Raw genomic sequence first — 27,972 nt, 5'->3', positions numbered from 1 at the left:
AGGACCCTGTAAGCTGATTGGGAGTACTGAAGTACAGAATTGACATTTGAGAAATGGAAGTCTTTAAAAGTGGAAATAATTAGAAATTGGTGCCAATGTTTTCTTGTAAGGATGAATCATAAGGACAGCAAGTATAGAGAACACAGAATTTCAAGGGATGTTGTCCTTTTTATAAGGAAAAGGGAATGGTAGGTTTATTGAAAATGGAGGAAGCCCTACAGAAATAGTGTTGAGGGGTACGTAGAAAAGAAATTTGGCGGGCAAAGAAAGACTACAAAATATCTTTGCCATACAAGTTTAAGGAAAATCCCAGTTATTTTACAACAATTGTGTAAAAAGGTAATCAGGGAAAGAATGGACTCAACAGCAATAAAGAGACACTCCAAATGGAGCAAGAAGATGTGGGTAACCTGTTGAATAGATATTTACATAGAATGTAGAACAGCACAGGAACAGGTCCTTTAGCCCACGATGTCTGCGCTGAACGCAATACTGAATAAACCTTTGCAAATCTTTTCTCCCTCTGTGCAATCTATATCCTCCCCGTGCCCTGCCTATTCTTGTTTCTATCTAAAACCCTTTTAAATACACTATTGTATCGGCTTCCACCATTACCTCTGACAGTCTGTTCCAGGCACCTACCACTTTTTAAAAAATTATCTTGCTACAATATGACATCCCAACTTGTGCTAAATGTCTCAGCCTACAAAGCAAATATACTAATTCCATCTTCACCACCCTATCCACTTGTGTCACCATTTTCAGGGCCATGAACTTGCACCCCATGTTGACTTCAAATTAGTCCCTTGCATTCTAGAGGAACATACTATTAATAGTAAGAAGATTAAGAACTTAAATAATTAAGCAAAGAAATGGTACAAGACTTTTGTCACTGCAGAACCTTTGTAAGAAAAGACACAGGTTTGAGTTGAGGAGTAATGGGTTTTGAGAAGACTTGAAGAAATTATTGTTCTCACCCGAAAGGTTGGTTGAAGTCAGAAACATGGTGGAACTGCTCAAGCACCCAAATCATCAATTTAAAAATAGGTAAGATTTGTAAAACCAGAGTAAGATGTAATACTGAAGCTGAAACCAGGGAAGAATTTTTAAATTGGCTCTAGCTTAAGCAATAGCACAGTAAAAATACAGGAGATTAGATGTGACTTAATACAGATCAGAATCTGGACGATGAAGTTTCAGAAAACCTCAGGTTTATTGAGGGTGGGGAAAAATTGCAGACAGGAGGGCTGGAAATGGTTAAAGCAATCAGGAAAAGTGTGGGTATGTTGTTTCAACTCTAACATTCAAATTCAGCCCCCTTCATGACACACCTATTTCATTACCATAGACATGCTTGTGTTCCAGAAGCTTAACCAAAGTGCCACCCTGTGGATTTTCCATATGAGATCTGTGGTTCTTACGATGGCTGGAGGTTGAGAATTGTGGAAATGGTGGCATGCAATGTGTTGACATTAGATTAGAGAGTTGAGGAGGTAATTTGGGAATTTGATCTGGCTGTGGAAGGAGTGATAGCTGTTTGTGAGTGTGTGAGAGAGGGTGTGGGTGGGGGGAGAGAGACTATGTGGGTTGTCGAACCGTTCAGAGAGTAAGAATTACAGGTTGTTTACTGTATACATACTCTGATATGAAATGGAACAATTGAACCATTGAAAAATCAATTGACATCCTGTTTCTCTTTTGGAATACCCTTTTGTTGTCACTTTTGCTCAGCCAGAAACATTAACTCTTCTCGTGCTCACTCTCTCGCAGGCAATCTACTTTTATTAACCCAAACTCAAATCTTACTTAGCATTTACTTTAAAATTCCAACCTCTTGTCCTTGTTATTACATCTCTTTTTAAAGCTTTTCCGCATAATATCTTTGAGATATAATCCAGTCTTTTAACTGTAATATCCAGTTCAAAGTTCCTATAATTCTCATCTCATGTATTTTACCACTCCATGAGTAGAAATTCCTTCTGGTATCTGCTTTAGCACACTCATACTCACCATCTGTCTCCACAGATGGTTGTGGAGGTCAATTCATAGAGTATATTTGAAGCAGAGGTTGTTAGGTTCTTAATTAGATAGGGCATCAAAGATTAGGGGGAGATGGCAGGAAAATGGGGTGGAGGGGGTAACAGCCATGATGGAATGGCAGAACAGACTTAATGGGCCAAATGGCCTGATTCTGCTCCTATTTATGGTCTTGTGGTTTTACTTTTCACTGGCACGTACTGTATATGCAAGTTGTCAGAAGTTTTCTATTTAGTACTGAAAGTTTATTTGTCTCTACATCAGACTTGTGTTTGGGATTCCGACTTAAGGGAACTCCGGGCAGAGTGCTACATACAGATTGATGAAAGTGGAAAAGCAATAAGTGATTTGAAAGCTACATCAAAACTTAAAAATGACAACACTGAAGCTTTTTATAAAATTAGTATTATCTACTATAAGCTTGGAGATCATGAAATGTCTCTTGGGTAAGTATCCTCTTATTTTTTATCAAATTATACTATCTATTAATTTGGTCAGTGTTGTACCTTTTGTTAGCTGTTATATCTTTGGTGGCATTTTATTGATGCAAAGGATTGTAGGATTAATTTTTATCCATTTAAAAACCTAGAATTTTAGTTACTACCATTTTGATATGGCATAAATAACTTTTAATATATACTTTTGCCCAAATTTGAGCTGTTAATTTGACACTACCTTACAAAGCAGAATATTGTTAAGAATATGATTTAGTTCTTGCTGTCACTGAATTTGGCCTAAAATTTAAAAAAAAATACATCACAGCAATGAAGTTGCACTCAAATTTCTTTTTTAAAAGATGCTGGAAATCTGAAACAGAACAGCACCAATTGAAAGAGTAAAGATCATGTTTCTTAGTAAAGGCTGATTTATACTTGTGTGCCGTAGCCTATGCAAGTGGCCTACGTGCTTTGTGAGCATTTATACTTGTGCGTTGGTGTGTCTGCATCACTTTGCAATCCGGGCGCGTCATGCATGCGCACACACCTGCCCGTGCAAGGCTTCATGGTCATGGTAGTCTTTCTCAGGGTAAACAAGTTTAAAGCGAGTGTCTTTTTTCGTAAAAGCGAAATGTGTCCTCCATAATTTCAGAGGCCTGTACAGCTTTATGGAAAGCAATGCAGCCAGAGTTCCTTCCCTGCCCTTCAGTCGCCCAATGGAAAGCTATTGCAGCGTAGGAGGAAATGGGATTCTGCCAAGCGGACCAATCACAGTTCGGTCTCTGCTGCCGCGACGCGTAGTTACATTTTGGGAGGGGTGCGCGTAGGCTCTGCGTAGGGTTTGTGGTGACACCGTACTTATGGCGTCGAAATGATGCAGAAGTATATATCAGCCTTTAGTCCCTTCTCAGTAGAAGAGAAGGTGCGGCAGAGGTGTATAGTACAAAGTGAGTGTCCTTGATGGAATGAATTAAAATAGCTTAAGATACAAAGGGTGTATCATTTATTGCTGATGTACTTCACCAGTGTTGTATTTTTAATATGAATTCCTATTTTTTTCCAATTCAATATTTTTCATGTATTGAAGTTAAAAATGCTGTCACAAGACAAGAAATCAACCATAAAAATTTCAGTTGAACCTATTCCCATGTCATGTTCGTCCATTTCATTTGTCAGCCCAGTTGCTTCAGAGAAGTAGTTTAGTATTAAGGATTCACAGCATATGTAACATTTTGTTATGATTTGCACACAGTGAAATTCGGGAATGCCTCAAATTGGACCCGGATCACAAACACTGTTTTGCCCATTATAAGCAAGTGAAAAAGCTTAACAAGCAGTTAGCAACAGGAGAAGATCTTATAAGACAAGAAAAGTAAGTGCATCTTACAATCTTTCCAGGATTGATAATTCAACTAGAAATGTATCCATTGGATGTTTTAGCCATTAATCAAAGTAACTTCATGGTGATGCTCTTTAATCCCAGAAAATGAGCCACTGTGTTTATTACACACAAAAAAAATTTCTTACGATGTATTATTATTTTTTTCTGATTTATAGATACTCTGATGCTATTAATAAATATGAGTCTGCGATGAAAACAGAGCCAAATGTTTTTCAATACACTTTGTATGCAAAGGAGCGTATTTGCCATTGTTTATCAAAGGTAAGTTTAATAAATGAACTATTTGCTGTTTTATTTTCTGTAAATATGCTCAAAACAAATCCAGTTAGATGATTAGAATCATTTTGGCAGAGGTCAATAACCGGTGGGAAAATGTGGGAAGAGGGGCAGAACTTTGCATTCAGTCAAATGTAGTCTGAAAGGCAGAAACCATATCACTTTTTTAAAAAAAAAAACAAACTCTGTCCTGCAAAAATACCCATTTTCCTATGTTTTATAACGATAGTTTCAGCTATCCATCCACAATGTTTTATTTCTGAGATTTTTTAACATTGTTATTCCGGATGTAACGTAGAGGTATTTTGTAGACCTGAAATAGCTGGCAGTCTTTAATAATGATATAAAATTTACATAGAGCATGAAACTCTCCAGCACAGGAACAGGCCGTTCAGCCCATGATGCTGTCAGAGTTGATTATATTGTCATATACGAAAGTATATGTATGGGTACAATGAAAAACATGCTTTTAGCAGTATCATATGCACATATCATACAAGCAACATTCAAAGAAAAAACTAAATTAAGCATAAATTATACACATTTTTACAAGATAGAATGCGATTGTAACAAACCGAAGTCCATTTTAGTGCAAAGTGTTCAGTGTTTCTAACTGCGGGATTAGGGTTTTGCTGGTTGTTTCTAGACCCAGTTGGGGAACCAATATCTTGGCTGGGTGGTTTGCTAATGCTACTCGGGAGGGTTTAAACTAGTTTGGCAGGGGAGGCGAACTGGAGCACCAGGTCAGAAAGTGAAAAGATGGAGAAGAAGGTAGATGTCAGGACACTGAAAACAGGTAGGAGCAAAGTAATAGAAACAATGGGATGGATAGTTTGAAGGGTGTGTATTTTAATGCTAGGAGTATTCTGGGTGAGGGCGGTGAGGTTAGGGGATAGATCAATACATGGAATTATGATGATGTGGCCATTACAGAGACTCGGTTGAGAGAAGGTCAGGAATATCTGCTGAATATATAGGGGTTCTATGTTTTAGAACAAATTAAGGGGGGGTAAGTGGTGGGGAAGATGCACGACTAATCAGAGCTGCACTTGGAGAGAACATAATGGAGGGTTTCCACTGAGTCTGTATGGATAGAACTCAAAGCAGGAAAGGTGCAAACACTTTGAGATTGTACTACAGACCACTTAATAGCCACTGAGAAATTGAGGAATGGGTATGCAGGCAGATTAAATAAAGGTGTGAAAGCAACAGGGTTGTTGTCATGGGAGACTAACTTCCCTAATATAAAATGGAACCTTCTGAGTACAAGAGGTTTACATAGGGCAGAGTTTGTAAGGTGCCTCCAGGAGGGTTTCTTAAATCAATATGGAGATGGTCCAATAAATGGAGGGGCTGTACTGAACCAAGGGGTTGGGTACTGAGCCTGGCCAGGTGACTAAATTAGAGCAGGGGGAATGATGAGAAAATTAGGCAGGAACTAGGCGGAGTTAATTGGAAAAAGCTGTTTTTGGACAAGTCCACATCTGAGATGTGGAAAGTCTTTAAAGACTAATTACACTGAATACAGTACAGTTCAGGTATATTCTGGTCAGAAGGAAAGACAAGGTGGCAAGGTAAAAGAACTTTGATGTCAACAGTGGATTAGTCTAGAAGAAAAACGAAAAGCATTCAAAGCTTCGGAATCTACAATTATATAAAGCCTTTTAGGATTATAAAGAAGCCAGGAAAAGAAAACTTATGAAGGGAATTATGAAAGCTAGGAGTGGCCATGAAAAGTCTTTGGCAAGTAGGATTAAAGAGAATTCCAAGGCATTCTAAACATGCATCAAGAAGAGGATAACTAGGGAGAAGGTAGGACCACTCAAGGATAAAGGGAGGAACATTTGCTTGGATGCAGAGGATGTGGGTGAGGTCCTTAATGAGTACTGCACAACAGTATTTACCAAGGAGAAGGATAAGGAGATCAGGTGCTGAGCATATTGATATGCTTAGGATATTACAAAGTGAAGGAGGAAGTAGTGTTAAATCTCCTTACGAACATTAAGGTGGGTAAGTCCCCAGGGCCTGATGAAATGTACCCCAGGCAAGAAAAGAGATTGCTGGGGCCTTGACCAATATCTTTGTGTCCCCTCTAGCCACAGCCAAAATACTGGAGGATTGCAATTAGCTAGTGTTGTTCAAGAAGGTGAGTCTCACGTCAGCAGTAGGAATGTTACTGGACAGAGATGTTGAGGATGGGTTTATGAGCATTTGGAAAGCCAAATTAGGGAGAGCCAGCATGGCTTTGTCTTACTGGCTTGATTGAATTTTTTGATGAGGTAATGAGGGTGATTGATGAAGGTAGAGCTGTGGATGTTGATTACGTGAATTTTAGTCAGGCATTTGACGAAGTTCCTCATGGGAGGCTCATCCTGAAGATTAAGACACATGGGCTTCCTGATAAATTGGCCATTTTAGATACAGAACTGGCTTGCCCATACAAGACAAAGGGACGTATTCTAGCTGGAGATCTGTGATTAGTGGTGTTCTGCAGGGATTTGTAATGAGACCTCTGCTGTTTGTGATGTATATAAATGACCTGAATGAATATGTAGATGGGTGGGTTAGTAAGTTTGCAGATGATAATGAAGATTGGTGGTGTTGTGGCTAGCATAGGTGACTAGCAAAGAATTCAGTGGGGTACAGAGCAATTATGACAGATGAAATTTAACCCAGTGAAATGTGAAGTATTGTACCTTAGTGGTCAAATGTGAAGAGACAGCAAGACTGTCAACAGTGTTGATGAGAGGGGGATCGTGAAGTCCCAGTCCATAGCTAGCTGAAGGTGTCTACACAGGTTGGTAAGGTGGTTAAGAAAGCATATGGTGCTTGCCTTTACTAGTCAAGGCATTGAGTTTAAAAGTCAGGAAGTTGTGTTGCAGCTTTATAAAACTCATTACTCCACATCTGGAGTATTGTATATCGTTCTGGTTGCCTTATTATAAACTTGGCAAGGGTGCAGAAGAGGTTTACCAGGATGTTACTTGGATTAGAGGGCACGTGCTATAATGAAAGGTTGGACAAACTTGGCTTATTTTTCTGTAATGGCAGAGGCTGAGGGGAGATCTGATAGAGGTTTTAAAGATTGAGAGGCATAGACAGTATCTTTTTCCCAAGGTTGAAATGTCTGATATAAAGGACATGTATTTAACGTGGAGTTAATGTCAAAGGAGTGAGGGGGAAGTTTTATTCCACTGATTGGTGAGTGCTTGGAATGCACTACCTAGGGTGATGATAGAGGCAGAAACATTAGAGGTGTTAAAGAGACTTTTATATAGACACCTGAATGTGAGGAATATGGGATGATTTGGACATTGTGTGGGCAAAAGAAGTTAGTTTGGTTGACCATTTGATTACTAATTTAATTGGTTTGGCACAGCATTGTGGGCCAAAGGGCCTATTCCTGTGCTGTACTGTTCTATGTTCCAAATGCTTGAAGAGAAGTAGCTGCTGTTCAATCTGGTGGTGTGGGACTTGAGGCTTCTGTACCTTCTGCCCAGTGGCAGTTGTAAGAAAATGGCATGGCATGGGTGGTGGAAATCTTTGAATGTTGCCTCCTTGAGCTAGCACTTTCTGAAAATACTAATGGTGAGGAATTGTGCTGTACTAATTAAGCTCATAACTAAATACCTAATTAGACTGATAACTTCTGCATACCAATGTGTACATTCTTTCATTCTCTGCCCATGATATGTCCGTTTAAAAATCTCTTGCACACCTCTATTGTATTTGTCTCCAACTACCACCCCTGACAGTGTATTCCAGGAACCCACCAACCTGTTTTTAAATAAAACTTGCTTCGCATATTTCCTTTTAAACTTGCCTCCTCTCACTTTAAATGCATGCCTTTTCAAGTGAGACATTTTGATGCTGGGAAATGTACCCGTTCCAACACTCAAAATGCTGGAGGAACTCAAAATCAGACAGCACTTATAGAGGGGAATAAACTGTTGAAGTTTTGAGCTCAGACCCTTCATCAGGACTAGTAAACCTCTTCTGCAACCCTCAGCCATTTACATTCCCCTTATAATGGGGTGATCAGAGCTCAACACAATATTTCAGATGGAGCTTTATGAAGCCACAACATAGCTATCTGACTCTTGAACTTAATGCCTCAACTAATAAAGTCAATATGCCTTTAACATCATTTTACCTGCTTCAGCCACTATGGATCTATGGATTTGGACTCTGAGATCCCTCTGTACATTAACGTTGTTAAAGGTCTTGCCATTAACAATATACTGTACCTTCATTTTAGGTCTCTTGGCCAAATTAAACTCCATGTGCCATTTCTCCACATATCTGCAGCTGATCTGTATCCCACTGTATCCTTTAGCAATCATCTATGCTGTTCACAGCACTGCCAATCTTTGTATCATCTGCAAACTTGCTAACCTACCCATTCATGATTTTATCCTGATCATTTATAAATACAGTAGATTCTGGTGAATTGGTACACATGAGGGCCAGTACATTTGGCCCAATTGAGCAGCTGCCCAATTAGCCAAAGTTTCATAGAAATGGTTTTAAAAGGTGTATATAAAAAAAAAGACAACTATAGTTTCACTGAGTATCAAAATGTCTATTTAAATTTAATGCAGAATGAACTAGAACACTACCAATATTACTACAGTACCATAAAACTATTAGTTCCTAATAGTTACCAATGGAGGAATTCATCGCATGTGCAGTGCTTGATTGATTGTCTCTGAAAGTCAGTGCAGTTACCTACTGCAGATAATGGACTACCTTCATTGCCTTCCTGCATGAAGTTGTGTTGGAATCCAAGATCCAAGTTATCAAAAATTTGACTGCTTTTTGAATTGGCATCCTGAATCCACTGTGTATCACAAACAGCATGGGTGCCAGTATGGATCCTTGCAGAGCATCATTAGTCACAGAATTCCAACCAGAATAAATCCTGCCAACCACTGCCTTCTTTGGGCCAGCTCATTCTGAGCCCAAATGATCAGATACCATGTATTGCATGCATCTTTATCTTGAATGAGCATGCCATGAGGGTTTTTGTTAAACACCGTGCTAAAATTCATGCAGGCAACATCCATTACAGTACCTTCATCACTTCCCCAAAACTCAGGTTAGTAAAATGTGACTTGCCCTGCACAAAACCATGCTGACTGAATGTAATTAGGCTTTGGTTTTCCAAATGCTCCTAAGTTCCATCCCCAAGTACCTTCACCAATAGCTTCTTAAACTCTGGTTTAAGACTGCTGTACAATTTCTGGGATTGTCTATATCTCCTTTCTTGGATAGCAGAACAATATTAGCTTCATGCATGTCCTCTGGGACCTTGACTGTCAAGGACCCAGCAATCTCATCTCATCTGCCTCTCCCGATAATCTAGGGAAAATACCATCAGGCCCTGGGGGCTTATTCACTTTAGTGTTCTGTAAGAGAGTGAACACTACATCTTTCTTTGTATCTATGTCCAGCACATTAGCACACTCCAAAATGATCCTCTACACCCTTCTGCAGATGCAAAATACTGTCTCCCTATACTGATTGAGCAGGATCTCTTTTTCCCCTTTCTACGTATGTCATTAGTACCAATCTTCATCATGACCTCTGGCTATGCACCCTTCACCTTGAGAATGTTCTGCAGCTGCTCCTTGACATCCCTGACACTGGCAGCTGTCTGTCCACTTAACTATTGACTCCAATTATGTTGCATATGTTAATCAAAAAATAAGTATTTCACCTGATGCCACAGTCTAATCTTGAAGGTCAATAATCTTCATACACATCTCAAAGTTCTTTTAAAATGTGGTCATGGTTGTGACTTCTACAGTCCATGCAGGTAATGATTTCTAGCTGCCTATGAGCCTCTGGATCAAGTACTTTCAGGCACTAAATCTGTAATCTGTATGTAGTTCTAGCATGATCTCCCTACTATAATATTTAATGTTTCAGCAAATGAAAGAAAAAAGCCAATCTCTTACAACTTTGTTGAGCAAGTAGTCACTGTGTAACTCAAATGCTTAACAGCTGTGCAGTCATACAAACATCAGTTAAATATACCCGTTGCTTACAACCATTATTCCTCTCAGTTTCAATTTGTCACTCTTCCTGGATTCCCAGTGTTTTCCTTTTTTGACGAGTCTCAATCGTCAAAATTATTATCTCAATTATTATCTATTATTATCTCAAATCATTGGAGAAAAAGAAAACAAAATGCTGGTCAGACTGCATTTGAGGAAAGAGAAATAGATTTAATGTTTCCAGTGTGGGACATCAGAACTGGCCAGAGCATTTTGATGGAAGGGGGTTGGGAGCATATGGGACAATTATGTAGCACTTTTTTTTCAGAAGATCGAGTAATTCTTGAATAAAGTGTTCATTTAAAGTTTTTTTAATATTGTAATATCTTACATAGAACCAACAAGCAAAAGAAGCCATCAGAACTTGTACGCAAGTATTGGAACAAGATGCAAGCAATGTCAATGCATTGAAAGACAGGGCAGAAGCTTATATTTTAGAGGAACAGTATGAAGAAGGTACGGTCTGCTAGTGTTACACTCTATAGCATAATGTATATAGTTTAGGTAAATGCATTTTAGCTGCAGAGCTCAGTTTTCTAAGCTTCTGTTTTGGTTAAATTGAGCATTTAGCAGCTCAGCATTAACTTGGGATAGTCTAAGATGCTTAGTAGATGCAGGAAAGAATTGTCTCCTACATTGCTTTCCTGTGAAACAACAGTGTTGTGTCAGACACAGTTGATTTTAGATCAATTGTATCATCTGCAAAATCTACATTATTTGCAACTAAGCATTAGTAGTTAAGTGAGACTATATGACAGCATTCATTGTTTGAGTGTTTCACCTACTCATGCTAACTTGCACTGCACCAAACCCATTGTAATGTGAGAGTAGACAGCAATTTGTCAGCGTGGTATTCTAATGGGTGGTCTAATCAGTACAACAGTCAGTGCTGCCTTGTCTCCATTTCTAGACATGCACCCAGAGGCAGAACTTCACAATTTACTTCCATTTCCTCTGTCATACTTTTCAACGAATAAGGCCAGTAATTACAATTGTGCTATCACCTTAACTGATGTTAGACTTTAACTCCAGACTGGTGCAGTGCTTGCATGCGTGAATTGCATTTACAAACTAAGCTCTTGGCAACAGCAGTGAAAATTCCTAATAAACATTAGAGGTGGAGAAGCTTAGCGTGGTCATCTACACATGAGCTGAAAGAGATAGGGGAGATCTTAAATCAGTTTTTGCATCTGTATTTACTCACGAGACAGGCAGAGTCTATAGAACTGAAGTAAAACAACATTGAGGTCGTGAACTGCATAAAAGAAAATGTGCTTGCTGTCTTAAGGCAAATTAGGGTGGATAACTCCCTAGGATTTAACAAGATGTTCACTTGGACCTCGTGGGAGGCTAGTGCAGAAATTTCAGGAGCCTAAGCAGAGGTATTTAAAGCATCCTTAGCCACAGGTGAGGTGCTGGTGGATGGAAAGGAAAATTAATGTTCCATTGCTTAAGAAGGGCCCTGAGAATAATCCAGGAAATTATAGCACGACAGCCTAGCATCAGTAGTGGGTAAGTTATTGGAATGTATTCAAAGGGTCTAGGCATACAAATGTTTGGATAGATGGGGACTGATTAGGGACAATAAACATTGCTTTGTAACATAGTAGGTCATATCTAACCAATCTTAGAGATTTTTGAGGCAGTTACCAGGAAAGTTTTTTAAGGAAAGGCTGTGGACTTCAGCAAAGACTTTGACAAAGTCCCACATGGGAGGTTGGTCAAGAAAATTCAGTCCCTTGGCATTCAGGATAAGATAGTAAATTGGATTTGACATTGCTTTGCAAAAGAAGCCAGAAACTGTTAGCGAATGGTTGCCTCTGTGACTGGTGGCCTGTGACTAGTGGTGTGCTGCGGGGATCAGTGCTGGGTCCATTATTGTTTGTCATCTTTATCAATGATGTGGATGATAATGTGATAAACTGGATCAGCAAATTTGTGGAAGACACCAAGATTAGGACATAGTGGACAGCACAAAAAACCTATCAAAACTTGCAGTGAGATCTGGACCATCTGGAAAAATGGGCTGAAAGTGTCAGTTTGAATTTAATGTGGACAAGTGTGAGGTGTTGCACTTTGGGAGGACAAACCAAGATGGGACTTGCATGGTGAATGGTAGGAATCTAGTAGAACAAAGAGATCTGGGAATACTAATCCATACTTCCTTGAAAGTGGCATCACCTGCAGACAGGGTTGTGAAGAGAACTTTTGACACATTGGCCTTCATATATCTAAGTATAGGAGTTGGGATGTTATGTGAAGTTGTATAAGATGTTTGTGAGGCCTAACTTGGTGTATTGTGTATAGTTCTGGTCACTTATTTACAGGAAAGATGTAAAAAAAAATTGAAAGAGTACAGAGAAACTTCACTACAAGAATGTTGCTGGGTCTTGAGACTTAAGTTATAGGGAAAGATTAAATAGGTCAGGACTTTATTCCCTGGAGTGTAGGAGAATAGTGCTATGGTAGCACAGCGGTTAGGACAATGCTGTTGTAGCTCGGTGAGTCACAGTTTGGAGTTCCATTCCAATGTCGTCTGTAAGTGGTCTGTCCATCCTCCCCATGAAATGCGTCACTTTTCTCTGGGTGCTCCAGTTTCCTCCCCCAGTCCAAAGATGTAGGCTGGTAGGTTAATTGGTCATTGTAAGTTGTCCCTTGATGAGGCTAGGGTTGAATCAGGTTGCTGGGGCAGTGCCGTTTTGAAAGGTCGGAAGGGCCTACTTTACATTGTATCTAAATAAATAACAATTAATGAAGGGAGATTTGAAAGTTATACAAATTACGAGGGGTATAGATAGGGTACGTGCATACAGGCTTTTTCCACTGAGGTTGGGTGGAACTAGAACAAGATGTTAAGGGTGAACAATGAAATATTTAAAGGGAGAATTTCTTCACTCAGAAGGTGATGAAAATGTAGAATGAGCTACCAGCAGAAATGGAAATTGAATGGCATTCACAGCATTTAAAAGAAATTGGACAACTACATGGATAGGAAGGGTTTGAAGGATCCAGGTGCGGACTAGATGGGTTAAAGAGTCTGTGTCTGTGCTGTACTACTCTGACTAAGTGAGGATACGTGAAGACATGAAGACTTGAAACTTGAGATAGTTAATGTCTTGGGGATAATACACATCACAGCATAGGCGTACTGGTTGTCTTACAACGAACCAAGGTAGATAAATTTCCAGACCTTGGTCAGGAATGTCGGAGAGCACTGGTAAAGCTAGAGAAGAAATTGCAGGTGGTTTGGCTGTGACATCATTGATTGCAAAGGGCGAGGTGCCAACGGACCTAGGATGGCTAATATTGTGCCTTTATTTAAGAAGGACTGCAAAGAAAAACCTGGGAATTATGGACTAATAGTCGAACATCTGTGGCAGCTAAGTTGCTGGAGAAGATTCTGAGGGATGTACAAGCCCTCTGATTAGGGAGAGTCAGAACAATTGTGTACAAGAGAAATTGTATCTCTTGAATTTGATTGAGTTTGTTGAAAAAATGAACTAAGGTCAATGAGGATAGGGTGTTACACATAGTCTGTATGGACTTTAAGGTTTTTTCAGGTTCTGCATGGTAGGCTATAAAAAGTTAGATTGCATGGGATCCAGGGTGAGCTAGCTAATTGGATACATAATTGACTTGATTGTAGGAAGCAGAGGATTATGGTAGATAGTTGTGTTTTGCTCTGGAGGCCTGTGATTAGTGGTGTTCCCAGGATTTGTGCTAGACACATTGCTATTTGTCATTTATATCAGTAGATTGGATGAGAATGTAAAAGGCATGGTTAGCAAGCTTGCAGATGGTACTAAAATACATGGTGTTGACAATGAAGATAGTTATCAGGATAATCAGGTGACTGAGCCAAGGAGTGGCAAATGGAGTTTGATTCAGATAAGTGTCAAGTGTTGTATTGGAAAGCAAATCAGTGTAAGGCATTCACAGTCAATGGGAGGGTCCTGAGTGTTGTACATGGTTCCCTGAAAGTGGCATTGCAGATTGATGGGATGGTAACAAAGGCTTTTGGTATGCTATCCTTCATCAGTCGAGGCATTATTATAGAAGTTGGGAAGTTATGTTGCAGTTGTACAAGACATTAGTGGGGCCACATTTGGAATATTGTGTTGAGCTCTGGTTAACCTGCTACAGGAAAATGCCATTAAACTGGAAAGCGTACAGAAGATATTTGAGGATGCTGCTAGGACTCTTAAGACTAAATCTTCATCTGCCAGTCGTACCAGAATAATTCCCTTTTATTGAGAAATTTATGAATTAGTGATTTACAAGTTAGTTTTAATAATCAAACTCATTCAGTCTAGTCATTAACCAAGTATCATGCAACATGCACACACAAACAAGGGGACATTATACAAGGTAAGAACAGTTATTTTAAGGTCTGTTGGAATTTCTTATGGTTGATGGTAAACCTCTGAAATTCACAAGTTATGGAACACTGTAAGACACTAGCAGAACTGAGGCCATTCAGCCCATTGAGTCTGCTACACCATTCATCATGGCTGATTCATTTTCCCTCTCAACCCCTTTCTCCAGCCTTCTTCCTGTAACTTTTGGCACACTTACAAATCAAAAGCCTATCAAGCTCCACTTTAAATATGCCCAATATCTTGGCCTCCACAGCTGACTGTGGCAATGAACTCCACAGATTCACCACTCTCTGGCTAAAGAAATTCCTCCTCATCTCTATTCTAAAAGGACACCTCTCTATTCTGAGGCTATGGCCCCTGGTCTAAGACTTCCCCACTATAGGAAATATCCTCTCCACTCCACTCTATCTCAGCCTTTCAATATTTGATAGGTTTCATTGAGGTCCCCCTTCATTCTTTAAAATTCCAGTGAGTACAGGCCCAGAGACATTAAAAACTCTCATGCATTAACCCTTTCATTCCAGGGGTCATTGCACTGAATCTCCTAGACCTTCTCAAATGCCAGCACATCCTTTGGAAGATAGGGAACCCAAGATTGCTCATAATACTCCAAGTGAGGCCTCACAAGTGCCTTTATAAAGCCTCAGCATTAAATCCTTGCTTTTATATTCTCACCTTCTTGAAATGTATGGTAATATTGAATTTGCCTTCCTTAGCACCAACTCAACCTGCAAGTTAATCTTGGGGAATATTGCACAAGGGCTCCCAGGATTCTTTGCACTTCTGATTTCTGAATTTTTCTCAACATTTAGAAAATAGTCTAACTTTTATTTCTTCTTCCAAAGTGCATGACCATATGCATCCCCACACTATATTTAATCTGCCACTTCTTTTTCAATTCTCCCAATATGTCTGCAGACTTCCTGTTTCCTCAGTAACTATCTTCCTCCCCACCTATCTTTGTATCGGCCACAAAGCCATCAATTCTGTCATTCAAATCATTGATGTATAACATGAAAAGAAGCGATCCCAACACCAACTCCTACGGAACACCCCTTGTCACCAGGTGCCAACCAGAAAAGGTCCCCTCTTTCTCCCCAATCTTTGCCTTCCGCCAGTTAGCCAATCTTCTGTCTATGCTTGTATCTTTCCTGTAATACGATGGGCTTGTGCCTAGTTTAGCAGTCTCATGTGTGGTGTCTAGTCAAAAGCCTTCTGAAAACCCAAGTAAACAACATTGACTGATCTTCTTTGTCTGTTTCATTCTATTTTCTCAAAGAACTCCAACAAATTTGTCAGGCAAGATTAACCGTGCAGGCTTTGGATTATTTTATCATGTGCCTCCAAGTATCCTGAAACCTCTTCCTTAATAATGGGCTCCCAACAGCTTACCAACCATTGAATTCAAACTAACGGTGTATAAATTCCTCCCTTTTGCCTTGCTTCCTCCCTTCGTAAAGAGTGGAGTGATATTTGTCATTTTTCAGTCATAGAAGTACAGCACAGAAACAGACCCTTTGGCTTATCTAGTCCATGCCAAAACCATTTAAACTGCCTACTCCCATTAACCTGCACTGGGACCATAGCCCTCCATACCCCTACCATTCATGTACTTATCCAGACTTCTCTTAAACGTTGAAATTGGGCTTGCATGCACCACTTAAGCTGACAGCTCGTTCCACACTCTCATGACCCTCTGAGTGAAGAAGTTTCCTCTCGTGTTCCCCTTAAACTTTCCACCTTTAACCCATGACCTCTGGTTGTAGTTTCACCCAACCTCAGTGGAAAAAGTCTGCTTGCATATATCCTGACTATACCTCTCAAAATTTGGTATACCTTTATCAAATCTCCTCTTAGTCTTCTACATTCTAAGGAATACAGTCCTATCCTATTCAATCTTCCCTTATAACGCAGGGCCTCCTGACCTGGCAACATCCTTATAATTTTCTTTGTACCCTCTCAACCTTGTTTACATCTTTCCTGTACATGTGACTAAGACTGCACACAACTCTCCAAATTAGGTCTCACCAATGTCTTACACAACTTTAACATAACATCCCATCTCCTGTACTCAATACATTGATTTATGAAGTCCAATGTGCCAAAACCTCGTGGCCCTATCTACCTATGACACCACTTTCGAGGAATTATGTACCTGTATTCCCAGATCCCATTTGTTCTACCACGCTCCTCAGTGCACTACCGTTCACTGTGTTAGACCTACCCTGTTTGGTCCTACTGGTGCAAAACCTCACGCTTGTCTGCATTAAATTCCATATGCCATTTTTTTCAGCTGATGCAGATCCCTCTACAAGCCACGACAGCTTTCGTCGCTGTCCACTGCACCCCCAATCTTGGTGTCATCCACAAATTTTCTGATCTAGTTGACCATATTATCATCCAGATCATTGATATAGATGATGAACAAAAAAAGACCTAGCACCAATACTTGCAGCACACCACTAGTCACAGGCCTCCAGGCAACCCTCTGCTACCACTCTCTAGCTGCTCCCACAAGCCAATATCTAATCCAATTTACTACCTAATCTTGAATGGCAAGTGACTAAAATTTCTTGATCAGCCTCCCATGTGGGACCTTGTCAAGTACCTTGCTAAAGTCCATGTAGACATCCACTGCCTTGCTTTCAACCACTTTACTGGTAACTTCCTCAAAACTCTGTAAGATTAGTTAGACATGACCTACCGTGCATGAAGCCATGCTGACTATTCTTAATCAGTCCATGTTTATCTAAATACTTGTACATCCAGCGCCTTAGAACATCATCCAATAGTTCCCGCAACTGATGACAGACTCATTGGCCTGTAATTTGCTGGTGTATGTTTTGAGCAGTTCTTAAACAATGGAGTGACACTGCCTGTCTACCAACCCTTTGGTATCTGTCCTGTCACTAAGGATAATTAAAATGGCTGCTAGGGCCTTGGCAATTTCTGCACTTGCCTGCCTCCCATAGGGTTCAAGGGAACACCTTGTCAAACCCTGAGGATTTATCCACCCTATTTTGCCTCGGGATAGCAAACCTCTCATCCTCTGTAATCTGTACAGGGTCCATGAAGTTGATGCAGCTTTGCCTTACTTCTATAGACTGTGTCCGTCTCCTGAGTAAATACATATGCAAAAGATATATTTAGGATCTCCCCCCCCCCCCCCCACCCCATCTGTTTTGGCTCCACATAAGGATTACCATTCTGGTCTTTCTGAGCACCAATTTTGTCCCTTACAATCCTTTTGTTCTTAACTGTAGAATCCCTTGGGATTCTCCTTCACGTTATCTGCTTGAGCAACTTCCTCCCTTTTTAGCCTTCCTGATTTCTTTCTTTAGTGTTCTCTCGCATTTCTTATATTCCATAAGCACCTCCTTTGTTCCAACCTGCCTATACTACTCTCAAAGCTGTTCCAGAACCCGTCCTTCAGAACCATTCTAGAATCTATTGATTCTTGAAAGATTGCTACGAATGCCTCCACAACAGCTGCCGCCTTCAGTATGCTGGGGTCTAGTCCATCTGGTTCAGATTACTTGTCTACCTTCAGACCTTCCACTTTTCCACATACTTTCTCCTTGGTAATATCAATTACACTCACTTCTGCCCCCCCACCCACTCCCAGCACTCTTGAATTTGTGGTATAGTGCTGGTGTCTTCCACAGTGAAGACTAACGCAAAATACTGAGTTCATCTGCTATTTCTTTGTTCCTCATTACTACCACTCAAATGATATTTTCCATGAATTCCAAGACATGAAAAACTGAAATGTCAGCAGCTCAAAAGTATTCATCCCCTCTGTTCATACTTAGTTGACCACCTCTCGCAGCGATTAGTCTTTTTGGATAAGTTTCTATAAGCTTTGCACAACGTGATGAAGCAAAATTTTCCTATTCCTCCTTGCAAGATTGCTTAAGCTGTGTCAGGTTAGTTGGGGAGCGGTGGTAGATGGTACTCTTGATGTCTTGCCAGAGATGTTCAATTGGATTAAGGTCAGGACTCCAGCTGGGACATGCAAGGACACAAGCTACTCCATGGTTTCTCTGGTAGTGTGCTTTGTGTCGTCGTCTTTCTGAAAGACAAACTTCATCCCCAGTTTGTTTTCTGGCAGAGGCTAACAGGTTTTTATCCAGGATCTCTGTTTTTAGTAGCATTAATCCTCCCATCATTGCTGACCAGATTTCCAGTCCCTTTTGCTCAAAAGCATCCCCATAGCATGATGCTCCTCTATACTTTGCAGTAGGGATGATGCTATCTGGCTGATGTGCAGTATTAGATTTATGCCATATGTACTCATTAGTATTGAGACCAACGATTTCCACTTTAGTCTCATCAGACCACAAGATTCTTTTTCCATACCTTTACAGTATCTTCTAAGTGAAGCTTTGCAAAGTCTTTACAGCCATGGATGTGCTTTTTTTTTTAAAAGCCAGGGTTTCGTCCTTACCGCTCTTCCATAAATATCCTTTTTCTGCAAAGCCTTAGAGATTGTGAATCCATGAACTTAATCCCATTTGCAGCCACTGGCTTCTGCAGCTCACTCAGTGAGAGTTGGTGTCACAGTAGCCTCTCTTTCAAGTGTCATTCTTCTCTGGCAACTAAGTTTAGAGAGGTAGCCTGACCTAGGCAGTATGGCTGCGGTTTTATTTTTTTTACACATTTTCAAGATGGACTGCACTGAGCTCCAACGTATGTTTAGTGCCTTTGAGATAGTCTTGTACCTTTCCCCAGATTTGTGCTTCTCTTATTTCCCTGACTTGTCTCGGGTGTTCTTTTGTCTTTATTTTGGTTTGGTCTGTTGAAAATCTACCATACTGTTGGGCCTAACAGAGAGAGGGGGTATTTATTCTTATGAATTCATTAAAAAAACAGGTGATCTTCCAATTTTCTGTATCAGCAAATTGGATGAGCTGGTAAGGTAATATACAGTATTGTAACTGGAGGGAAGTTCACATAGTAATTACAGTACAAAGGGGTTGAGTACTTTTTCAGCCTCAAATTTGGTTTTTAATTTTTAGTAAGTTGTTAACAGCTTTTGGGATTTTTTTTCTTTTGATATGTACAATGTTTTGTAGATTAACTCAAGGTAATCCTACTTCTATATATTTTCAATTTCGAACATGAGACAGTAAAATGTGAAAATAGTTGGGCTGAATACTTTTCAAGGCACTATTATTAACTAGCTTACCTTTATATATTACATCTTTTCTCTGGCTTTTTAGTTGCCTTCTCTTGGCTTTTAAAAGCTTCCCACTGAATCCTGCTGTATTATATGCTCCCTTTTGCTTTTATGGTGTCTTTGACTTACCTTGTCACCAATGGTTGCTGCATTCTCCCTTTAGAATACCACTACTTCAGGATGTATCTATCCTGCGCCTTCCAAATTGCACTCAGAAACTCCAGCCATTGCTGTTCTGCTGCCACCCCTACTAGTGCCCCCTTCCAATCAGCTTTGGCCAGCTCCTATCTCATGCCTCTGTAGCTCCCTTTATTCCTGAGTGCAGGGTGAATTCTATCATATTATGATTGCTTCCTCCTAAGAGCACCTGGGAGGCACCATGTCATCCAGTGTCTCTTTCACATCGACCTAATCTCCTATCTGCTCCTCTAACAGTGTAACCCCTTATCACTACTCCCCCCTCCCCCCTCCCCCCTCCCAAAAGGGTTGGGGTATGGAGTGCTATGCTCCTGGTGCAGGCCGAAGGGAGTAGGCAGTTTAAATGGTTTGCCGTGGACTAGATGGGCTGAAGGGCCTGTTTCTCTGTTGTACTTTTCTATGACTCTGAGTATTCTCTCATCCCTGACTTCCTAAACCCAGTGTATCCTTTCTTTTTCTGATCAGAGCCTCTATTTCTCATCAGCAGGGTTCCCTAAACTTGCCAGCTTTACCTATTACTGTAACAGGACATACTGTCCCTGGATTTTTGATATTACACTTGTCTTTTGTTCCTTTCCCTTCAAACTGGCTTACTCAATTGACCTGTTCTATCCAAAGTTTTCCCCAAAATTAGCCGTGCTTCAGTTTAGGACCCTAATTGGTGGACCTGCCTTATCCTTATCCACCACTACCTTAAAACTAATAGAATTATGTTCACTAGAGCCCAAGTGCCCCTGACTGACACTTCAGTTACTTGCCCTGCCTTGTTCCCAAAGAGATAGAGTATTGCGCCCTCCCAAGCAAGGCCCTCAATGTATCAACACAGTAATCTTTCCTGGACACACACATTCCACCTAGTTCAGGTCCTTAATGCTCTGGGCGGCACAGGAAATTGAAATCTCCTACTAATACAACTCTTATTCTTACATCTATGAACAGTTTCTCCACGCACCTGCTCCTCAAGTTCTTGCTAACTACAGGGGGTGGGGGGGTGGTGGGGGTTGGGTCTATAATACAGCCCAACTAGACTGAACCCTTGATTCCAAGTTCTACCCATATGGCCTCTTTGGATAATGCCCCAACAATATCATCTGAGTGCTGCTATGTCCTCCCTTATCAGACGGCAACACTCCCTCCTTGCTTACCTGTACCTTTATCCACCTACAGCATCAGTTTCCTGGAATGCTGACTGGATCATCCTGCTCTTCTCTCAGCCATGATTCTGTTATGGCTATAACATTTCAGTCCCCAAAGCAAATCCAAATTCCTCTGCCTTACCTATAAAACCTTGTGCATTAATGTAAAGTACATTTTAACTTACCCTCCCTTTACCGATCCCCTGACTATCCTGATTACTGAACTTGTTCTCACTGGCTACTGCTTATACCATGATCTGCTCCTGCTGAGAGTCCAACTCCTTGCCAATCTAATTTAAACCCTCTTCTGTAGCAGTACCAAATTTCCCTGCAAGTATTATTGGTTTCTTCTCTGGTCCAAGTGCAGACTGTCCCTCTTCGTCCAGGTCACCCGTATCCTAGAAGATACCCCAATGATCTAGGAGTCTTATTTTATGCCCATTCTACCAGCCCCTTGGCCTGCATTCACCTGTCTTTATTTTTCCAACCTCGCCAGCACATGGCACCAGGAGTAATTTGAAGATCACTACCTTCAAGGTCTTGCTTCTTAACTGCTTTGTATCGTTCCACCCAACTTTCTAGTAGATCTGTGCTCTGCACTCTCAACTACCTTCTTATACCATCAATTTTCCTTTGTTCCTTGATTAATGATTCGATTGACAAGTTGAAGGCTTCATCTTGAGGAATATGACTAAAATCAACGAGCTCTAAAGAATAAAGTCATTGCATTTTTTTTTTACAGCAATCAAGGATTATGAAATTGCTAGAGACCACAGTGAGCATGATCAAGCCGTAAAAGAAGGACTAGAAAAGGCACAGAAACTTCTAAAACAGTCACAAAAGAAAGACTACTATAAAATACTAGGAGTGAAAAGGTACATATCAATTTGTTAAATATTGTTAATGTGTAAAATGATTCATTGGTTTGAGTTCCTGCTGTACTGAAAAAATCTACTTGATATTTAATAGACTTTGCATAGTATTTGCAAATATAGTTTGAAAAGATGGCGAACTTATGCAGTATCACTTGCATTGTCTAGATTCTAAATAGCAAAATAATTCTGCTCATTGGCAAGTATTATGCCTTTAACTATACTGTTGGTCTTTCATCAATGAATCATTTGCAAAAGGGCCTTTTAATGAAAAATAAACTATTTCAGTGTTCTCAATGAAAAGAAAACCATATTAAATGTGTACTAGTGCAATTTATTTTTTTTGTTGTTGTTTTAAATGTTTTATTGTGTCCTAAAGTACAATGCTTTTTAATGAAAATCAAATGAATGTATGTATAGTAAACAAGCAAAAAGCAAAAGAAACCCTACCACCCCATCTCCTTTCCCCTTCCCAGCCCTATCCTCCCCTCACTAGTGCAATTTATTAAACGGATTGATGGTTGTTCAGTTTCTTTGACTTGCTCTCTTTACAGAAGTGCAAAAAAACGGGAGATAATAAAAGCATACAGGAAGCTAGCAATGCAGTGGCATCCTGATAACTTCCAAGAAGAAAATGAGAAAAAACAAGCAGAAAAAAAATTTATAGACATAGCAGCTGCTAAAGAAGTACTTACAGATCCAGGTGTGGAATGGCTTTTCTTAAACCTTTTTTCCCAAATGGTTCAAATAGTTTAATTTAATATCAGAGAATGTGTACCATATACAACCTGAAATTCTTATTCTTGGCAGACATCCATGAAACAAGAAGCCCCAAAGAATGAATGATGGAAACACCAGAACCCCAAAGTTCTTTCCCTGAACCCTTCTTTCTATATATTTTGCATATCTATTAAAGTTTCAGTGAGTTATTGAAAAAAACAAGAGTTGAATATGTAATCTGGTATCTGTGGAGAATGCAGTTAATGTTTCAGGTCAAGGACCTTCAATCTTGCCTGGGAAAGAAATAGTTTTGTGTAAGGCTCCAGGTTTCAGCATCTGAAGTCTCTTTTGGCCCTGAGAGAGCAAACAAGTTTCAGAGAAGGTGTTGAATTATTGAACTATTGAGAAATGAGCAGGGCAACAGAGGTGGTTGGAAGTCCTCTTTCTTTTTCTGAATGTTTCCAACATCTGTTGTAATTTCAAATTGCTGGCATCTACAAACTTTGTACTAGAAAAATGGGCTGAAAATGGCAAATGGAATTTAATGCAGACAGGTACAAGTAATTGCACTTTTAGAGGATGAATCAGAGTAATATTTACAGAGTCAATAGGAGAGCTGTGAGATTTCTGGTAGAACAGATGAACCTATGAGTCTCTATTCTTAATTCCTTGAAAGTGGCATCATAGGTAGATGGGATGCAAAAGAGCTTTTGGCACATCAGCCTTCATAAATCAGGTCACTGAGCACAGCTCAAGGTAAATTTATTATCCAAGTACATATATATCACCACATACCACCATGAGATTCATTTTTTCTTGCAGCCATACAGTAAATTCAAGAAATATAATAGAATCAATGAAAGACCACATCCAATAGAATGAACAACCAAGGTGCAAAATACAACAAACTATGTAAATACAAAAGAAAAGGATAAATAAAAATAAATGAATAATAAATATCAGAAACTGAGATGAGAAGTCCTTGAGAGTCAGTCCATAGGTTGTGGGAACAGTTCAGTGATGGGGCAAGTGAAGTTACCCCTCTGGTTCAAGACCCTGATGGTTGAGGAGTAATAACTTTTCCTGAATTTAGTGCTGTGGGTCCTGAGGCTCCTATGCTACCTTCCTGATGGCAGCAATGAAAAGAGAGCATAGCTTGGATGGTGGGGGTCCTTGATGATGGATGCTGCTTTCCTGCAACCCTGCTCCATGTAGATGTGTTCAATGGTGGACATATTTTTTTTTTACCCACAATAGGCACAATTTACTATTTTTGTTGTAGGCTTTCTGTTTAAGGGTGTTGTTGTTTCCATACCAGGCCATGATGCAACCAGTCAGTACAGTGGCACCCCGGTCAAAATTTCTGTTACTGTGAATAGCGAAGCGAGTAAAAGATGAACGGATTTCCAAAAGGCATAAAGTTAAAGATGACATATTTCTTTAATATTTTTAAGGAAGAAAACTTTTTTATTTCCATCTTTTACAGTTTCAAAATAACAGAAAAGGAAAAGGGCCAGAAGCAAAAGTTTGGGCATCCTGCATGGCAGTACGTAGTAACACCTCCTTTGGCAAGTACCACAGCTTGTAAACGCTTTTTGTAGCCAGCTAAGAGTCTTTCAATTCTTGTTTGGGGGATTTTAACCCATTCTTCCTTGCAAAAGGCTTCTAGTTCTGTGAGATTCTTGGGCCGTCTTGCATGCACTGTTGTTTTGAGGTCTATCCACAGATTCTCGATGTTTAGGTCAGGGGACTGAGAGGGCCATGGCAAAACCTTCAGCTTGTGCTTCTTGAGGTAGTCCATTGTGAATTTTGAGGTGTGCTTAGGTTCATTATCCTGTTGTGGAAGCCATCCTCTTTTCATCTTCGGCATTTTTACAGACGGTGTGATGTTTGCTTCCAGAATTTGGTGGTATTTAATTGAATTCATTCTTCCCTCTACCAGTAAATGTTCCCCGTGCCACTGGCTGCAACACAAGCCCAAAGCATGATCAATTCACCCCCATGCTTAACAGTTGGAGAGGGGTTCTTTTCAAGAAATTCTGCACCTTTTTTTCTCCAAACATACCTTTGCTCATTGCAGCCAAAAAGTTCTATTTTAACTTCATCAGTCCACAGGACTTGTTTCCAAAATGCATCAGGCTTGTTTAGATGTTCCTTTGAACCTTTTGAATAGAACTTTTTGGCCGCAATGAATTCAATTAAATACCAGCAAGTTCTGGAAGCAAACATCACACAATCTGTTTTTAAAAAAAAAAAAAAAAAAAAAAAATGTCGTAGATGGAAAAAGGATGGCTTCTACAACAGGATAATGAACCTAGGCACACCTCAAAATCCACAATGGACTACCTCAAGAAACACAAGCTGAAGGTTTTGCCATGGCCCTCACAGTCCCCTGTCCTAAGCATCATCGAAAATCTGTGGATAGACCTCAAAAGAGCAGTGCGTGCAAGACGGCCCAAGAATCTCACAGAACCAGAAGCCTTTTGTAAGGAAGAATAGGCGAAAATCCCCCAAACAAGAAGTGAAAGACTCTTGGCTGGCTACAAAAGGCATTTACAAGCTGTGATACTTGCCAAAGGGGGTGTTACTAAGTACTGCCTTGCAGGGTCCCCAAGCTTTTGCTTCAGGCCCTTTTCCTTTTTTATTATTTTAAAACTGTAAAAGATAGAAATAAAGTGTTCTTAAAATATTAAAAAGGAATGTGTCATCTTTAACTTTGGAAATCAGTTCATCTATTACTTGCTTAGCTATTCACAGAAATTTTGACCGGGGTGCCCAAACTTTTGCATGCCACCGTATACTCCACTGCACGTCTATAGAAGTTTGTTGAAATTTTTAGATGACTTGCCAAATCTTCGTAAACTTCTAAGAAAGTGGAGCCACTGCCATGAGTTGGATGTTATGTTAACTTGTACAAGATGTTGATGAGGCTGACTTTGGAGTTCTATGCACAGTTCTGGCCTCCTATGTACAGGACATATATCAATAAGCTTAAAAGAATGCAGAGAAAATTTACGAGAATGTTTCCAGGACATGAGGATCTAAAATCACAGGGAAAGATTGAATAGGTTAGGATTTTATTACTAGAGCACAGGAGAATGAAGAGGGATCCTGCAGAGGTATACAAAATTGAGGGGTATAGATAGGGCAAATACATGCAGGCTTTTTCCCCTCAGCTTGGGCTCAAATAGAAATAGAGGTCCTAGGTTTAGGGTGAAAGGTGAAATATTCAAGGGAAATCTGAGGGGAAACTTCACAGGGTAGTGCAAGTGTGGAACAGGTTGCCAGTGGACGTGGTAAATGCAATTTCAGTTGTAACATTAGGAAGTTTGAATAGGTACATTAATGGGAGAGTTCTGGAGGGATGTCATCCAGAGAGGTAGAAGGGATCAGATTAGCATGGACTAGATGGGTTTAAGGTCTGTTCCTGTCCTGTGGTGCTCTGTCACTGACTCCTGGGAATCCCAGGCTCCAAGGTTGGGAAGGTGCATTTGTGATGAGTCTGTAAGTGGGACCACATGAAAGCCCAGCAAATATAGGTAGATTCAATGCATAGCACCCACTCTGTTATGTACATTGAAGTGTACCTAACAAAGTGGCCACGAGTGGAACCTGATATGGTCTTCTGCTGCTGTAACCCATCCACTGCAAGGTTCAATGTGTTGTGTGTTCAGAGATCTTCTGCACACTACTGTTGTAACGCTATTTGAGTTACTGGCACCCTCTTATCAGCTTGAACCTATCTGGCCATTCTCCTCTGACCACCCTGATTAAAAGGTGTTTCGCGCACAGAACAGCAGCTCACTTGATTATTATTATTTTTTTGTTTTTCACACAATTCTTTGTAAACTATAGAGACTGAAGTTCATAAAAATCCCAGGAGATCAATAATTCTGAGATACTCAAGCCACCCTGTCGGGCACCATTGATCATTCCACAGTCATGAAGGTTACAGTTCTTCCACATTCTGATATTTGGTCTGAACAACTGAATCTCTTGACCATGTCTGCATGCATTGAGTTGCTGCCACATGATTAGCTGATTAGATATTGCATTAACAATCAGATGTACAGGTGTACCTAATAGAGTGGCCACTTAGTGTATCGTCAAACTGCATAGAAATGGGCCCTTTGACCCAACTTGTCTGCGAACCAAGATGTGAGCTAGTTTTATTTGCTGCCTTTGGCTCATATCTCTCTAGGCCTTTTTATGTCCATGGTCCTGTTTTTTTTTAAATATTGTAATTTACCCACCTGTACAACTTGCTGTGGCAACTCATTGCATCTATATGATATACCATTTGGGTGGAAAAACTTGTCCCTTTTGGACCCTTTTAAATCTTTCCCCCCTCATAAATCTATTCCCTCTAATTTTATGTTCTCCTATCTTGGGAAAAGTCCTGTTTAATTTATCAACTCTCTTCTCTCTCCCCCCCTTTTATGTAGGGTCAACTTTCAACCGTTTAGCCCCCAGGGGGAAAGTATCATGGTCTGTCTAGCTTCTCCCTATAATTTAAGCCCTTAAGTCCCAGTAACATACTTGTAAATCTTTTCTGACCCTTTCCAGCTTAATGTAACTGATCAGATCTGCCTGGGTAGACTCGTCAGCAACTTGTGTATTTGTAATATGATGCCCCGACCCTGTACTCAGTGCCTTGACTAATGAAGGCAAGCATGCCAAATGCTACCCTCACCAGCAAGTCCACCTGTGTCACCACTTTCAAGGAACTGTGTACTTCCAAGCCTTTGTCCCTCTCCAGGTCCCTGCTATTTACTATGCAAATCCTGCTGTGGCTTAACTGACCAAAATGCAATACCTTGTACTCATTAGTTAGATTCCATCAACCATTCCTTGACCACTTTCCCAATTCATCCAGATCCTGTTATGATCTTGGATAATGTTCTTTTACAATCGTCTGTTCTGCAAGTTTGGGTGTCATATGCAATCATGCCACCATTTTATCCAAACTATTAATTTAGGTGACAAATAACAGTGGATCCAGCACTAGTCATGTGGCATACCACTGGTCACAGGCCTGAATAAGAACCCTCCATTGTCGTTCTGACTCCTTCCACTAAACCATTTGGTTAGGTCACCCTATATTCTCTGTAATCTAAACTCCCACAGATGCCTACTCTGCAGGTCAGACCTACTGCATCTGATGACCCTGTGAACTCTGTCTCAGCAAATGTTAGGCTGTCTTTAAAGAGGGTGAACTCTTGCAAGGCGGGGTGTCCCAACAGAGTACCTGGTAAGGCTCTGAAAACCTGTGCCAAC

The 27,972-nt window shown here is 40.2% G+C and overlaps 1 protein-coding gene across 2 annotated transcripts in view; it reads left to right on the top strand.

The window, feature by feature from the left end:
* The window catches only part of dnajc3a (DnaJ (Hsp40) homolog, subfamily C, member 3a), an 88,906-nt gene that overhangs the window by 53,414 nt on the left and 7,520 nt on the right, over window positions 1–27,972 (top strand). Inside the window, exons 6-12 of one of the 2 annotated variants that reach the window (XM_072258739.1) lie at window positions 2,302–2,483; window positions 3,727–3,846; window positions 4,032–4,137; window positions 10,547–10,667; window positions 21,846–21,978; window positions 22,530–22,678; window positions 22,786–22,890. In XM_072258739.1, the coding sequence (XP_072114840.1) occupies window positions 2,302–2,483; window positions 3,727–3,846; window positions 4,032–4,137; window positions 10,547–10,667; window positions 21,846–21,978; window positions 22,530–22,678; window positions 22,786–22,817 (843 nt within the window). In that variant the 3' untranslated portion in view covers window positions 22,818–22,890. Of the gene's footprint in view, window positions 1–2,301; window positions 2,484–3,726; window positions 3,847–4,031; window positions 4,138–10,546; window positions 10,668–21,845; window positions 21,979–22,529; window positions 22,679–22,785; window positions 22,891–27,972 lie in introns of those variants that run through there. The other variant, XM_072258738.1, reaches the window with a different exon arrangement.

The sequence above is a fragment of the Mobula birostris genome, chromosome 5 (genome assembly GCF_030028105.1).
Source record: "Mobula birostris isolate sMobBir1 chromosome 5, sMobBir1.hap1, whole genome shotgun sequence".
Taxonomy (NCBI): domain Eukaryota; kingdom Metazoa; phylum Chordata; class Chondrichthyes; order Myliobatiformes; family Myliobatidae; genus Mobula; species Mobula birostris.
Note: the sequence above shows the minus strand (reverse complement) of the source record. Positions and strands in the feature narration are given on the sequence as shown.